Here is a 17,135-nt window from a genome sequence, read left to right as displayed (position 1 = left end):
GCAGGCAGGATCGGTTCGGGCTGCTGTGGACCAGCGCGCACACCTGTCCAGAACTTTGGATGTGGAAGGGCCGATGCTCTGCTCAGCAGCATAATTCACAGAATCTTAAATGGTCCCTGCTTAAAATGCCGGAATTGATTCTCCCGATGAAATGATGCTCTTCAAAACTGTTTTTACAGTTTTCTTTTTTTTTTTTTCTGTTTTTAAATAAGAATTGGCATTTGGGAAGCTTGGCCAAGAGGCCGAGCGTTAGGTGATGTTCACGCCAGGTAGCTAGATAGCAACGGCACAATTTTAAGGAAGCAAGCGCTTTTTTTGTAAAGGGTTTTCTTTTTGACTTGGGTTTTTTTTTTTTTTTTTAAAGCACCTCTTGATAATGAGAGCAGTAGATTTGTAACAGGGTGGTCTCCAGGAAAGGGGGAGGTTCCCTGCCCCACCCTCTCCCTGTCCTATAACAGATTCAGGAGTCTTCATTTTATTTATGAATTTGTGGTTCATAATTTGTGGCAAACCATAATATTTGGTTCCTTCCCATAATACTTTATAATGCTTAAAATCTAAACTCGAAAGTATTTAATGATACATGTTCCCTTTACTGTGGATAGTTTCACAGTTGTGCAGGGAAAAACTCCAGCTCGATTGTAGCCATTCCATTGGCTACATAGAGTGAGTGCTACAGTACGAATGTAGCTTTTTTTAATTATGAAAAAAACCTTTCTCTTATTTCTCTTGCAGTGACTGTATTTATCCCACCCCACCCTTTTTTGATGGACGTATCCCCGGTTTGCCTACCGGTTGCTAGTATGTTTCTCCCTCCTCTCTCCCCTCCCCGCAGGCCCTCACTTTTAATCTGAATCCCTCAGGAGGTAGACACAAATGTTAACCCCTGTGGCTGTTCCCAGTAGAGGAACCTTGGAGCTGTTTTACTGTCAGTTTTTCATTTCGGTATTGACGTTAAGGATAAGGGGCCTGACATGTACTTGGCTAGCTAGAAGTTTCACCTCTTTTCTCATCTTCACAGGAACTTGAGGGTTGTAGTATTTTAGTGTGTGTAGCACTTTCGCCTTTCCTCTTTGGATTTCAGAGAATTTGAAAAATCTTTTAACTCCCTCATTTGCTAATCTGCTCATACTTCAGGTCTGAAAATGGGGTTAGCTGAACTAGTAGTACAGTAGCCAAGTTGAGGAAGGAAGTATATTCAAGCTATTCAGGGAAATAATAGACTTTTTTGTTTAAAGACAAAATACATAACCTTGTTAGTTTTTTCCCTGTTTTTCAATGATATAGTTTCAGTAAAAATGTATAATAATTGCTGCTGTAGCAAAAGTTTTGTTGTTACAAGTAGGCAGATAGTGATAAATATTCAATAATGAGTATTTCCCATTAAATCATATGTTGCAAAATACAAATATAGGGTTAGGAGGAAAGGATGTTTTGAGATGTTAACTCCCACTGATTTTGGCTTTTAAAGCTGTTTATCCTTGGCCCAAGCCCATCAGAAATTAATCTGCAAAACTTTAAGGGATCTTTGAAGCACAGGATTATCAAAAAAGTTCCCTTTCATGGGACTCCAAAATTTAGCAATAGGCATAATCATTAATATTTACCTACAAGATACTGTGATATCGTTTAAAATTTATAAGCTCTGATATGTTTGTCCTTCATGGTTGAATAATTCTTAGATTTTTCATCATTGCCCCCTACCTTTCCCCCACAAAAAACATTGACTTGAAAACAAGAATGCACCAGAGATTTTAAGGTTAGGAATATAGGTTTTTAATAATGCAAACCATGAATGAGCTGGAGTGTGAACGCCCCTGGCCACGTGCAGGGTGTGTATGAACCTTGGCGGGTTTGTCTCCCATTTCCCCTAATTTCTCAGAGGGGTCCTGTTGTTATAGAGCAACCCCAATATTAAACGGGTTCCTGGCTGTGGGTCCTCACCCGCGCGCTTTAAAGGGACTTATGAATACTCTACTACAGGCACACACAAAAGGGTTAATAAAAGGTTTATTTACAAGAGATAAGGAAATAAGGAAAATGTACAACTCAGGGAGAAAATAGGGAAATAAAGTCTTTAATGCGTCCTACCCGATCCGACGACCTGGAAACCCAAAGTCACTCTCAGAGCTGGCCGGACGCTGCGAGCTGGCCGAGCGCCCAAAAATGGAGAGAGCCCCAAAGCCCACGTGTCTGCCTTTTGTATCCACCTGGCTGCTTAACCCCACCCTCAGGTCCCAGCCACCTTCCCTTGGGTGGTGATGGGATTTGGAGTTCCCAGTGTCTTTGGCTTTGACCTGGGATGGGGGTGGAGTCCACAAAGCCTGTATGGAATTTGCTTTGGGACATCCTTTTCCCCCTAACACTGTGACTTTCCCACTTATGCACTCAAAAAATCAGGTCAGAAGATCCTTGTCAGTCTCCCTTAATCGAGTTAAATGAGATGGAGGCTAAAGAATTGATACTTAGTGCAAAGTATGTTCACTTTGTGGGATACGCCCCAAAGATCATTGTGATGAAAGAGTTAACCCTGTGACTACTATTGTCAGTTCCGAAATGAGGAATGAGGAAAGGCGGTTAGTTTGGCCAGATTGGAATATGACTCCTTGAGTTGATACTTGACCTCAGCAGTTAACCCTAGAATTACAATGACAAGGGATTGTAGTTGCTGCTGTTCTAAGCTGGTGGCATTTGCTTGTTGTTAATGATTTTGGAGTTCTCACCTCAACGAATAGGGTCTCCTGTTGTCAGCTCCAATCTGTGGACACTGTAAGACTACAGCTAATTGCTGGAATGCTGCAGCTTTATGTGAGCTGTTCATCTCTACTTTGTCCTTAAGAGTGCTGCTCGGTGAAGGTTATTAGCGTAGGGTTTTTGAAAAGAGGGAAAAGAAGAGCGTAGCAACGCATGACCCTTTCCTTTAGAAAATTATAAATTAGTGGGAGAGGACATTTTCCTAATACAGGAACTCTTAGAATAAATGGAAAATGCAGGAATCTGTTATGCATTGGTCACACTTAGAACAACTGAAGGGAGGTGAGCTTTTCTTGTGTATTGGATTTTTCTTCTGAGTTTTTAAGGATCAGTCAGTGATAACACTTTTTTAGGTTTGTTTTATAGCTAGTTACATTGCTGTAGTTATTTTGCCCCCATCCAGATGCTGCCCTGAATAGGTTAAGTGGCTACTTGTGGGACCAGATACCTGGGTATGAGTGCTTCAGAGAAATAATTGGGATTTACTTTGTTACATAAATCCTGTGAGGAGTCTTATGCTACCTTTTATCATCTCCAAGATCCCTAACATTCGTAGCACTTTTTTCCTTAGGGCTTTTTGGTTAGTCAGCTTACTCTAAATTATTCCAAGATGTAGATGTCTGGCTCACTTTAATACCCAGTACACTTTCCTCTTCGTGCCTGTCTTGCATATCAAAAGTGAAATCCCATCTCCTTTTCCACTCCATTATCAGTTTTGTGTCCAGAGTGTGCATTTGCCTAACTACAGAACGTTTTCTAATATTTACACTATATCGAGTAGTCAGATATAAGTTGGTACAGTGGAGAAGGTAGAGGCAATAATCAAAAGCATATGGAATTTGTTTTTAGCTTATTTTACCTTTGTCTGTGGTTCAGGAAGGGGAATTTGTGAAGCAGCTAGAAAACATTGCATTTTTCTTTTCACTTAACAGGGAATGCCCCTTCTTTCTGTTTTAACCTTCCAGGGAGAGTTTCGGTTACTGTATCAGTCAGGCCCTCGATCTTTGAAAATCCACTTAAGGTGTAGCACACTTAGGGCTATAAAGGAAGGACTCCACAGTTCCCTCCTGTCATGGTGGTTTAAAGCAGATTTTCTCAGCTTCAGCACTCTTGATACTTTGGGCTGGATAATTCTCAGAGGGATCTGTCCTAGGCATTGTAGGATGTTTAGTAGCATCCCTCACTCTGCCCACCAGATGCCACTATTGTGACAAACAGAGATGTCTCCAGACATTATCAGATTTCTTTGGGGGCAAAACTGACTTTGGTTGGGGCCTCCCCGGTGATGCAGCGGGTTGAGTGCCACACTGTGAAGCTGTCCACAGCCTCTGTAGAGTGGGTTTGATTCCTGGCCGGCCAGTGAGATACCCACATGGCATGGCAGACCTCTCCTGTCTTGCCTGCTGCTCCCCTCAGCAGTGTACTTCGGTCCTTCTGCCTGTTCTGCTCCCCGCTCTGTCTCTGGTGAATCCTCTCACCCCCTACCCCACCCCCGCACCTCTGGCCTGTACCCCAGTTCTTGTATAAATAAATCTTAAAAAAAATTTTTTTAAAAAAACCTAACTTTGGTTGACAGTCACTGATTTATGTTCCCCATCAAACTGTCTTAAACCACTCTTAATTTTCTTTAAGGTAGTTGCTTTAATTTTCAGCATTTATTAAGTCTTTCTCACCAGTGAGTTCTGTAGTGATAGTTATCAAGTACCTTCATTGCTTTGCATTGCTTCAAATCTTCTGTACATCACAGCATTATAACATAGTACATGCTTAATAAAAGCTTTGAATAAATGACTGCATGGATGATATATTAGGTAGCCAAATAATCTGTACCAAGGGAGTTAATACTGCTGAATATTTGGTTTTCTCCTTTAAAATAAACGACTAGATTTGAGATTGTGTTTTGATTCCTTGTTAGTTGGAAGATTATTTGACTAAAGTAAATTAAGATTAAGAAAAACTTGGAGGGCTCTGCATATGAGCATTATTTTGAAGGTCATTTTATGGCACTGTATGAGCAAAGGAAATTAGTTTGAAATTTCTTTTTTTTTTTTTTTTTTTTTTTTGGTGGGACCCTCGCCAGTGGCCGGGGAATGAACCGGCGCTGCAGAGGCTGCGGGCAGCCTCGCAGCCCAGCACTCAACAGCTGTGCCACCAGGGGAGGCCCTAGTTTGAAATTTCTTAATCATACCTCTTTTCTGTTTAATTTTATTTTCCTCTTATGGGGGTCAGAGTGATGAGGGGATTGATCCAGTGAAAGTTTTAGGTAGATAAAATCCATTGTGAGTTTTACGTTGTGTAAATAATAATTATGCACTCTTTACAAATCCTTGTTTGCTTCTTATTTTTCAGTTTAAAACAACATATGGTAAAACTTTTTTCCCCCCTTAAGACCATCATTTAAAAAATGTTGAATGCAAGGAATCAAGATTGGTAATGCTGATTTTTAAGAATCTTCATGATTTGTATACTTAATCATTCAAGGTTAAATTTAAAAAAGTTTTTGGCAAGATTCAAATCCATGTGATGTACATAACAACCATTTTATTCTATACTAGCATTAAATATGTCGAAGTAATTTTGATTGGCGTTTAGGGGACGTCCGTATTCCCCAGTCTCTTAAGATAGTCATATTTTATGATCACTTGCTCTTCCTTTAGAAGGGGTATGTATAGTTAGCTTAAAATTAGTGATATTATTACTTCCGCATGGAATTTCAGATTATCTCTTCAAGGACCAGTTTTTGTTGTTAGTGGACAGCTTCTAACTAAAAATGGTTTGAGAGAATGTAATCAACCTTGACCTTGAACAGTGGCTGAGCTCCTGAACTCTTAAGAGAGCTCATTTTATCTGATTTTGTTTTCTCAACATCTTTCTCTACTCCTTTCTCTCAGGATTGTGCCTCTCCTCCTGCTTGTACAGACTGCTTTTCCAGCAGCATGGACACAAGAAGCATAGTAAGATGACTATAATCCACATAAGGCAGGCCCTTTGGAAAATGTTAGGTTTAAATTGATGGTGAAATGATGTCTTGATTATTTGGGCCGTACTTGGGAGGCAGAAAGAAGTTGTCACTGAAAATATATTAGTAATCTCAAAGAGAACATCTAGTGAGTAAGTTGAATTTCTTCTTTAAAAGTAGGTTGAGTGAAAAAAGTTATTGGGCTTAATAAATAGTGAGCATAAGTCATTTGTAAACTCTTGTTGTATTTACTTGTATTCTGCTTTATGTAATTCTACTGTATTTTTTGTAAAAATAATATAACATTACCTGTTTAATATGAGTGAGTGGCAAACTTCTTAATTTATGGTTGGAAATAAAATACATCTTACTTTTTGAGGAAGTTCTCCAAACTGTAAGATGACAAAGTGGCAGAGATACTGTAGGAATGGAGAAACAAAAATTTCTAATTATAGAGGAGCAGATTGTGTAAAGGCATTACTATGAGAAACGCTCTAAGAAATGTTTCTGTAGCCTGTGATTTCTTATCTAAGTTTATTCTATTAATATCGCAGGCTTGATGATAAAAACAATACATTTTCTTTCTCTGGTTTTTATTTTATGTATTTAGTATTTCTAATGCTGCTTTACAGAGTTTCTGATATAAGCATGTATCAGGGTGTGTAAATATATTATGGTATCTATCTTGGGTGAGGAATATCTTAGGAATTTTTACATTACTGTGTTTAGTCAGAATAGGGGATGTAGTCTATTTGCCTGTTTAGAAGACAGTTATGACTGTTAAGTTAATGTATGCCAGATTTGTTTTTTCAGTAATAATATAACTTATGTAGGTTGGCTTGAAAGGCCTAGGATGATTTCATTCATTCATTTGCTCACTCATTTGACCAATACTCAGTAAGTGCTTCCATGTGCCAGGTATTTATCATTCGCTAGGATATAGTGGTAAATGAGAGAAGCAGAGAGCATGCCCTCTTTGAGTTATGTTTTTGTAATCCTTTTTCTTTGACCTCTTAAGCTCTTTGTACAACAGTCTGCAGCAGAGCTAGTGTGGAGGATGGGCTGGCGGTGCTGGCTCACAGTCCACCTTGTCGGGCTGGGGGTGGTGGCTCTTCAAGCCCATTTACTCCTGGTCCGTTCTCAGTATTTGTCAGTAGTGTCCACATTGGCTGTCAGCTGTTCACACTGGAGACTGAGCAAGTAGACGTGTATAAGCACAAACAAAATGAGCTAGAGTTCTTTTTTTTTTTTTTTTTAATCTCCATTTGGTATTTTGGAATCATAACTTATAAAATACAGCTTTAAGGGTGTTTTTTCAATGAGGGGTGTGTGTTGTATCCACATGACAAATTACTGAAGCAGCTTAAGTGATGACCAAACCTTTTTGAATTTAGAGGAATAAGTTTTTATTTTTATAACGAACTTTTCCTTGATTTAAATATATGAAAACCTTGGTCCGTCTGTGTTATAAATACTTTATAAATTTTGAAGTGATTTCTAAGTACCTTGTTATTGAAGAATGAAACTTTGGGTTATGTTCTTTTTTGAATAAACTTGGGAGACGATACGAAGATCTTTTTATACTGGGGCACAGTGTGAAAAAGGTTGACCAGTACATCTAAAACTAATGGTGTTGTAGATCAGTTATATCTTAATTTTAAAAAAAGGGCCCAATTCCTAGTTAATGGCTTTCTTTAATTTACTAATAGTTTTGATACTCCTAAGATTTTTTGGTTAAAAAAAGAGGTTAGAATTTATTGAAATATTTGAAGTATGTGGGTAGAATTCTGTAGAACAAGGGAATTTTTGTTTGTCTTTTGTTCCCTTCAGGTAAATGTTGAGTAAGTGAAAATTTTTACACACCAAAGCATCTGGTAGAGTGTCTTTGCTGTGATTGGGGGAAAAAAGCCCAGCTCATGTATTTTTAAAATACTTTGCTGGCTAAACATGTTAAACTTGAGCCACTTCATAATATATGGAGTTTTATAGTATCAGTCCAGCTGGCGACCCTCTTGTCCCCAGCCATCCTCTTGCTTTGGTGGATCTTTAGGATCACCTTGTGAGAAGAGTAGCATAGATGCTGTCTACATTTTACAAAGGGGGAAACTAGATCCATCATTGTGATTTCTCCAAGGAAATGCAGCTTTGTAAGTATTAGAACTGAGACTAGAATGACCCAGGTCCCAACTCCTGGTGCAGATGGTTTTCTTTTCCTTGTGAAGGACAACCATCACTCTTTTTTTCACACTTTCTTTTTCCCATCATAAAGTCCAAATATACGTTAACATTATATTTTCCCTCCTTTAAACTTTACTTTTACAACTTTTACAGAGTTTCAAGAATGATAAAGAACTACTTCACTAAATCTTCTGACTCATTATGTTAACCATATTTGCTTTCTTAGTCTTCCCACATACACATGAACACACAACCTTTTTCCCCCGAACGTCTTAAGGTTGTAAGTCATGATAGCATTTACTTCTAAACGACTGCATTCATTTTTAAAAAATGAACAACTTTCTCTTATGTAATCATAGTTATTAAAATTAGGAAATTAACAATGATATAATGGAATTGTCTGGAGAGTTTATTCAGATTTCACAAATCATACAAGTCATGATCTCAATAGGTCACACCTTGCATTCATTGTTTTGTCTATTTAGTATCCTTTAATCTGAAACAGTTGCTTACTCCTTCCTTTGTCTTTTATGGCCTTTGATGAGAATAGGTCAGTTATTTTTAGAATTCCCTCAATATGGATTTGTCTTCTGTTGCTTCTTGATTAGGTTCAGGTTATGCATTTTTGACAGGAATTCCCCAGAAGTAATACTGTGTCCTTCTCAGAAAGTACATGATGTCCATTTATCCATTGGCAGGGATGTTAATTTTTATCTGCAAGGCTTTCTCCATTGTAGAATCAGTGTTTTCACCTTTGTAGCAGCTATCTTATGGGGAGGTATTTGGAATGATGCAGATACTTTGTTACTTTATTACTTGGCATTCTATTTAAAAGCATTTACTTCTCGTGTATGTGTACATATGTGTGTGTATCAGTATGAAATCATAGACTCTTATTTATCCATAGTTTTTTAAAATGCTTTAGATGGTCTCAGTTTTGACCCATCGGCTGGCTCCTCTGTGCTTTTGGCATGTGCTCAGTGTTGTTTGAGTACTCCCTTACTTTCTTTCGTAAGATAGTCCCATCCCCACTCTGGAGTCAGCCATTTCACCAAGAAGCCCTGACATTCTTCTGGAGGATCTCTATTAACAGATTGAGCTGGAAATTATGTGTGTGAATATCCATATATGAATATGTACACTAAACTTTGATCCCTTCGTTCATTCTGTCTCTGCCTCTAAAAACCATGAGTTTTTCCTGGTATCTCCAATTCCAGTTAGACATCCTAGGAGGCACGCTAGCATTTCCCCCTTTCTAAATCTAATTCCTTTCTTCAACAGTGGAACACTAGTTTTTGTTTTCACAGTATACTTATTTTTTCACTAATCTTAAAATAACACAGAAATAGTTTCAGACTTTCTAAAACCATATGTCTATGAAACCACATGTATTAACTAATTAACTAAATTAGTGTATACTTCATATTTAGCCTGTGGGTATACAGTCAACAGTATATACTGTGTTCAACAGTATATACTGTGTTGCCCTGCTCTCTCTCCTCCCCTTCTATTCACTTGACATGTAATTAGGTTTAGGTTTTTCTGCTTGTTTTCCATTTTGTATCCTCACTTTACTGAATTTTTGCTATTTTATTTTTTTACATACTGTAAAACATTAAGCATGAATTACCTATGGTCCACCTTTTTACTAGCTTCAGTATCATAACCACTTATGCTCGGGGTGGGGGGGAGATTAGTAACTCTTAGGTAATGAGTCTTCAAATCAAATAACACACCAACATTCAGAGATTTAGTTATGGAAAGGGTCTTAGGTGAAAGATCTGTTTCTAATAGCATGAATTTAACACAGGTAGAAGAATATATATATATATATTCAAAGAACTTTGTCTCATGAATAGAATCTCCATTCTCAGGAGTAGACGTCTATAAAGTATCAGAATGTTAATAATTTAATTTTCTGGGCCAGTTAAGATATTTTTTTGCATATTCTTGTTTTTTTTTTTTTTTTTAAAGATTTATTTATGCATACAAGGGCTGGGGTACAGGCCAGAGATGTGGGGTGTGTGTGTGAGAGGGTTCACTAGAGACAGAGTGGGGAACGGAACAGGCTGACTGAAATACACTGCTGAGGGGAGCAGCCGGTGAGGCAGGAGAGGTCTGCTGTGCCATGTGGGTCAGCTCTCTGCCTGGCCTGTGATCCAGCTCTTGCTGCAGAGGCTGTGGATTGCTTCATAGTGCAGTGCTTAACCCCTTCCACCACCAGGGAGGCCCCTGCATATTCTTGGTCTTTCACAATTCCTTTAAAATAAAAAAACTGCAGCGCTTGAGGACTTTCAAAGATAGACCTCGGGTTATACTTTGCTGACTCCTTAAGATCTTGATTAGTAGGGCCTCCCAGGTGGCGCAGCGGTAGAGCGCTGGGTTGCGAAGCTGCCCGCGGCCTCTGCGGCGCCGGTTCAATCCCCGTCTGCTCCCCGTCCACCAGAGGAGGGTCCCACATGGCGCGCAGACCTCTCCTGCCGCCCGCTGCTCCCCTCAGCTGTGTACTTAGGTCCTTCTGCCTGCTCTGCTCCCCTGTCTGGCTCTGGTGAATTCTCATACCCTCCCGCGCTTCTGACTGTACCCAGTGCATGTATAAACAAAACAAACAAATAAATAAATAAAAAACATGCTTCTATTAAAAAAAAATCAACAACAACAACAAAAGATCTTGATTAGTAATAAATGACTTGAAAATCAGAATTATAATTGAGCAGGAAGATAAATCCATGCAGACCTTAAGGGCTTTTATTAACATCAAAAATAGAAAGCAGCTTTGAAAGCTACCTTAGTGGAAATATTTATTCAACAAAATTTTTGAGCGCCTACTACTAATGTGCAGGTATGTTCTCTAGGGGTCTAACAGTGTACAGAGCAGACCAAAAACAAAACAGCTGACATAATCTCTGTCCTTGTGGAATCTGCATTCAGGTTTTGTTACGAGTGTGTACTGGAAATGTGTGTTTCTTGTTTTTCCTCATGTAGTGGCATTTTATCTATTAAAAGTTGTTTTCACGTTTCAGAGAGAATATCTTTCTTGAAAACTTTATAAAAAATGTAACAGGTGCAAACTTAAATGTTTTGCTCATTTTTTAATCCTTTTTTGTGAAGTGTGGTTTTATTTGAAAATTACTGTCAGTAGTGATGCTTTTAATGTTTTGCTACAGTAACTAAAGACAGTAAAACCTCACTAATTGGGACAGAGAATCCAGACAACAGGATGTATGTAGTACAAGGAAGGAGATATGTGAAGTCAAGGAGTTCCAGTTTTGGCTTGGGGTACACAGTTGGAAGGACTGATGGAGAATTAGGCAAGAAATCTTTTCATGTAAAGGCTTGGCTATTTTGCATAGGACCTCACTTTTAATCAAAAGGCAATGGAAGTTTGAAGGGTTTTTAAAAAAGCACAAGCTTTGTGGTTTAAATTATGCTAATAAAGGTCACTGTCCTTTTGGAATAAGGTTTGGTTGTAGAGGGGGCTGGGAGGAGAAAGCTTAAATTATTGAAGAGAAGATCAGGGGCTCTGGCAGAGTAATAATAGGAAGAAGGAGGAAGGAAAGAGGTTGAGTAATGGCAAGGAATTGGAGATGAGGAATCAGTCAGGGCTTTGGTTTCTGGGACAGAGGATCAGCAGATAAAATGGTACCCTAGCCATTAAGATGGGGAAAATAAAGAGGACCAGAAAACTTGAGAAAGATAATCTGGAGAGTTGGATTGCATGGCGGATCATTTTTTTACTTCAAGAATTTTTTTTTTTTTAAGATTTATTTATTTATTTATTTATACAAGCACTGTGGTACAGTCAGAAGTGCGGGAGGGTGAGCGAATTCACCAGAGCCAGAGTGGAGAGCAGAACAGGCAGAACGACGAAGTACACTGTTGAGGGGAACAGCGAGCGCGGCAGGAGAGGTCTGCGCACCAGGTCTGCATGCCAGGTGGCTGGGGATCGAACCGTTGCTGCAGAGGCTGCGGACAGCTTCGCAACCCAGCACTCAACCGCTGCGTCACCGGGGAGGCACTACATCAAGAATTTTAAAAAAGGTTCTTGCTATAAAAACAGGATTGAAATCACCCACAGTTACTCCACCCATAGGCACTGTTCTGTTGAATATTGGTGTTTGTGGATCATCCAGGTGAATACTCTGCTGGATGTCCAGGTCAGCTACCTGGAGAGACAGTAGGCTAAAAATGAAAATGTAAGTGGTAAAGTTTTCTAGGTAGAGGATGTAGAGAAAGAAGAGAATCAGGTTTACACCAAGTCTTTTAGAATCTTTTAGCTTCCTTGGTTTTTTTAAAAGTTTCTTTTAGATTTCTTCAATATTTGTGAGTTTTTCTTTATTTTTGCATAGAAAAACTGGGGTGTAGGCTAGAGGTGCGGAGGTGAGAGGTTTCAGAAGAGACAGAGTGGGGAACAGGCAGACGGACAGAAAGACACTGCTGAGGGGAGCAGCGGGGAGACAGGAGAAGTCTACTGCACCATATGTGGGTTTGCTCCCTGGCTGGGGATCAAACTCAGGGCATAGCTGTGATAGCTGAGACTTAACCCTTAGGCCACCAGGAAGGCCCTGTATTTGTGAGTTTAATAAGGATATAAAAATTGATTTGTTAAATGAGCTTTCATTAGAATTTGTGAACATTAGCCTGCTCATATCATTCAGCATTTTAACAACTCTCTTCCTATAGTTCTCTATCTTAACACTTTATTGTGACATGGAATTGTGAATTTAAAGGCTGTCTCATTAGAAATAAAAAATCTTTTGAGAAATTCCAGTTACTATCCTTTGTGGGATTTATGAAGATTTACAAAGGAATGACTCTTATTTTGTTACTGTTACTACTATTTCTAAAATTAAAATGAGGTGAAATTCACATTTTTCATTTTGATGTTCACAAAAAGAACAGAAAGGAGTTGAAATTAAACATAGATGGATTGCTTGGCTCTCAGAGAAATTTTAAGGTGAAAAATTATTTTTGTATATGTATGTATCTATGTTTTTTTTCTTCTATGGAGAATCATTTCTGTTCCTTTTGATTTTAGAGTAAGATAGCTAAATTAAAGACCATTATGTTCATGTTTTCATAGATCCAGGCATTTGTAGGTGCAGGCATAAGGGAAGTTTGTAGTTGTATAATTGGGTTTCTTGTTTACTTTCATGCTTAAACTTGATTTCCAAAAATTATAAATTTAGACCTGAAAGACTTGTGTAACTATATTATTTAACATCATTTTGCAGATGAGGAATCAAGACCTAGAGGTGATGAAAGTTGTTCAGAATCACAGCTCATCAGAGGCACATGGTTTGTGACCAGATTAGAAGAAATTACAGCTTTCTGTCAGAGTGTTCTTTGCTGTTTTTTCCAATATGGATTTTTTGAGTTAGATATGATCGTGTTTATGTGTCATGGAGATGGAAGAGGGTGGGAAATGGTGATTCTTAGTAGATTATCATTATTTTCTGCTAATGCTGGGCCAAAATAAGGAATAAACTACTGTACTGCCTTTCTCCTTTGTGAGTCAAGGTGCCTTAGGAAAAGGCACAGTCCTTGGCAAGGTGTGTATACAGCTACACACACTCACCCAGTGAGTTTCTATCAACTCGGCCTTCTGCAGAGAAGTCTGAGTATGACGTATATGAAGCTCATATATGTCTTTGTGCCTTTTTGCAGGAGAGAAGCGCAGTTACTCTCTCGGCCTGTGTCCTTAGTATGGTTCTAAGTTTCACATTATTATAATGGTGGCTGTCTGTAACTGCTTCCTTCAGATTTTTGCAGACTACTGTTTAAAAGATTTCCATACAGGTATTTTAAAGCATGAAAAGTTACAAAGTTAATAGGGTTGCTCTCACAGAAAGATACGATAGATTATAGTTGACAAGGAGGGACATAGTTCTTTTGTCATTAATAAAATGGAATTACACAAGATAACCCTTAGTATCTCTTAAATGATAACTGATGAATAAGGTTTCTAATTCATTTTTCTTAGCTTCGGTTTATTCATTTGAAAAATAGGAATAATGATACCTTCCCTGACTACTCATAATTGGCTTAAATATTTAAAATACTGACTGGTTTTGAAATATTCAGAAAAGTTGGTTTAATAAAATTTCTGAAATGTCATAGAATACGAGTATTTTCCTAAGAACATGAGTCCCCCCCCCCCTTGGATTTATTTATTTATACAAGCACTGGGTACAGTCAGAAGCACGGGAGGGTGAGAGAATTCACCAGAGCCAGAGTGAGGAGCAGAGCAGGCAGAAGGACCGAAGTACACTGCTGAGGGGGGCAGCGGGCGGCAGGAGAGGTCTGTGCGCCATGCGGGACCCTCCTCTGGTGGCTGGGGAGCAGCCAGGGATCGAACAGGCTCTGCAGAGGCTGCGGGCAGCTTCGCAACCCAGAGCTCTACCGCTGCGCCACCAGGGAGGCCCGGAACACGAGTTCTTAATGCTCTCAGTTTAAGAGAAAATGAAGAATACTAAGAATGGTAGTTTTTTTTTTATTGAAAGCTAAAACTTGGGAATGTGTCATCGTGCTTCCTTGTGGAAAGCACCCTCATACTGACACACATTAATAATGGACAGAGGTTTCGAGATGACGAGTTATAAAGAAAGTGCTGGATTATGTTCATTATGTTTGTAAATTGGAGAAGGAGTTGGATAGAACATTTAACTAGCAGACAGTAAACAAAATACAACATCATGATGTATTTTGGACCAACATTTTTACTGGTCATCATTTAAAAGAACTTCGGTGTTTTTCTAAATCCAGAAAGATTTTTTTTAAAAGTCAATTTTATTTTATTATTTTTTTTATTTTTAATTTTTAAAAACATTTTTAAAAAGATTTATTTATTTATATAGGCACTAAATACAGTCAGAAGCCTGGGAGGGCGAGAGAATTCGCCAGAGCGGAGAGCAGAACAGGCAGAGTGACGAAGTACACTGCTGAGGGGAGCAGCGGGCGACAGGAGAGGTCTGCGAGCCATGTGGGACCCTTGCCGACGGCCGGGGATCGAACTGGCGCCGCAGAGGCTGCGGGCAGCTTCGCCAACCTAGCGCTCAACCGCTGCGCCAACAGGGAGGCCCAAAAGTCAATTTTAAAGTTATTTAAGAGTAGAAATTTCCACCAAAGTGTATATATAGAGTGTTTGATTCACATTTATACATACCCAGCTCACATATTTATACATATATAGATGCTTCTAGAAAATCCTAGAAGGCAACCTACCAGACTTTTAACAGTAGTTATTGAGAGCAATAGTAGGTGAATTGGTACAGCGAATGAGAGCTTTCAATAGTTTGAATTCATCACAGTAGTCATTTATTACTGTAATACTTGTGTAATATTCCTCCAACCCCAGAATTCTTATTTAAGCTTTTTTTTTCCTTTAAGATTCATTTTATTTATTTATGCATACAGGAGCTGGGGCGTTGGCAAGAGGGGTGGGGAGGGGGGGAGGAGAGAGGATTCACCAGAGACAGAGTGGGGAGCAGAACAGGTCAATCTACAGAAAAACACTGCTGAGGGGAGTAGAGGGGAGACTGGAGAGGTCTGCTGTGGGCCAGCTCTCTGGCCAGGGATCAAACTCCTGTTGCACTGGCTGCCAGTAGCTTCATAGTGCTGAGACTTAACCCCTTGCACCATCAGGGAGACCCCTGTTTTAGCTTTTGAGAGGATGGAGTTGGTTATTTTAGTAATACTTGAATTCTTTCCTTAGGTGACCTACCCTGTTAAGCGTTTGAAGAGCCTTAATAGACTCTCTTAAAATTCATGTTTAAGTAGAAATTATTTAGCTGTTACTTGATTACTGGATATATTTAAGCTTCATCATCTGTTGTCTTTTGATTAAAGTCTCCTTGGTTTGGGGGTCTCCCGGGTGGTGCAGGGGTTAAGTCTCAGGGCTCTCAAGCTATCATCAGCCACTGCCACTGCTGCATGAGTTTGATCCAGGGCCAGGGACCTGACCCAACATGGCGCAGCAGACCTCTTCTGTCTCGCCCGCTGCTCTCCTCAGCAGTGTATTTTAGTAGATCTGCTTGCTCTGCTCCCCACTCTCTCTGGTGAATCCTCTCACCACCCCCACCCCCACAACCAACCCCCCCCCGCACCTATGGCCTACACCCCAGTTCTTGTATGTATAAATAAATAAAAATAAATCTTTAAAAAACAATAAAGTCTCCTTGGTTATTAGATTGATGCTATTAAATGGTTATGTCTCCACAGTCATCTGCCATCTTTTAGTGAACTTAATTATTTGTTTTGTCTGTTACTGAATAGTGGACTTGTTGGTTTTTGGTTTTGGAAACTGAGTGGGTATCTGAGAAGATTTTGAGACTTGCTTCTGTAACTTAATACTAGTTTGAACTTAGTAGGTGCTTATTCTTAAGTTTGCATATCTATAAAAAGAGAGAAAGTACTAACCTTATTGAGCCATTTTGAAGGTAAATGTGATAATAGAATTTGTGATAGTGCTTCATAATTTACAATGTAACTTGGATATAAAAAGTAATAGTTACTGCTATTCCTTTATAGTGCCATTGCCTCTGTCTCTCTCTTTCTCCTTTAGTCTTTGTGGCTCTTATTTCTTTGAATAATTTTACCTTAATGCCTAATCGGCTGATGTTCTACACATTCTCTAATATTTAGTTTTCAGTTCTATTACTTATCTCTGAAACTATTAGCTTTTCAGGAATGACTTATTTTGCTTCTTTCTCCTGGGATTTAGTACCATATGTTCTAGGTTTTTTTTTTTTTTTAAGATTTATTTATGCATATAAGAGCTGGGGTACAGGCCAAAGATGTGGGGGCCTGAGAGGACTCACCAGAGACAGAGTGGGAAACAGAACAGGCAGACTGACTGAAACACACTGCTGAGGGGAGCAGCGGGTGAATCAGGAGAGGTCTGCTGCACCATGTGGGTCGCTCCCTGGCCGGCTGGGGATCGAACTCATGCTGCAGAGGCTGCCATTGCTTCATAGTGCGGTGCTTAACCCCTTGTGCCCCATGTTCTAGGTGTTTTGTGTACATGTGCATATAAGTAAAATAGGGTTGTCATCACCCAATTCTAAACTTAATCTTTCTTCCACATAGTTACTTTTTGATTTCTTTGTTATGTGTTTAGTAAAATCCCAATTACTTAAATTTGAAATTTTCCTAGATGTCTCTTTTGTATCTTTTTAGTCTTGAAATCCAATCAATTATTTAAAAAGTTTTGTGTCCTTCCCCTTTTTATTCCCAGTAGTAATAC

The 17,135-nt window shown here is 39.1% G+C and overlaps 1 protein-coding gene across 5 annotated transcripts in view; it reads left to right on the top strand.

The window, feature by feature from the left end:
- Positions 1–17,135, top strand: part of SCAF8 (SR-related CTD associated factor 8) — a 174,966-nt gene that overhangs the window by 665 nt on the left and 157,166 nt on the right. For 3 of the 5 annotated variants that reach the window (XM_054697941.1, XM_037520623.2, XM_037520622.2), the window contains exon 2: positions 5,646–5,708. The exons of 1 other annotated variant lie outside the window; for it this stretch is intronic. In XM_054697941.1, the coding sequence (XP_054553916.1) occupies positions 5,646–5,708 (63 nt within the window). Of the gene's footprint in view, positions 1–5,645; positions 5,866–17,135 lie in introns of those variants that run through there. One more of the 5 variants, XM_037520627.2, reaches the window with a different exon arrangement.

The sequence above is a fragment of the Talpa occidentalis genome, unplaced genomic scaffold (assembly GCF_014898055.3).
Source record: "Talpa occidentalis isolate TD23 unplaced genomic scaffold, MPIMG_talOcc4v2.1 talOcc4.2, whole genome shotgun sequence".
NCBI classification, from domain to species: Eukaryota; Metazoa; Chordata; class Mammalia; order Eulipotyphla; family Talpidae; genus Talpa; species Talpa occidentalis.
Note: the sequence above shows the minus strand (reverse complement) of the source record. Positions and strands in the feature narration are given on the sequence as shown.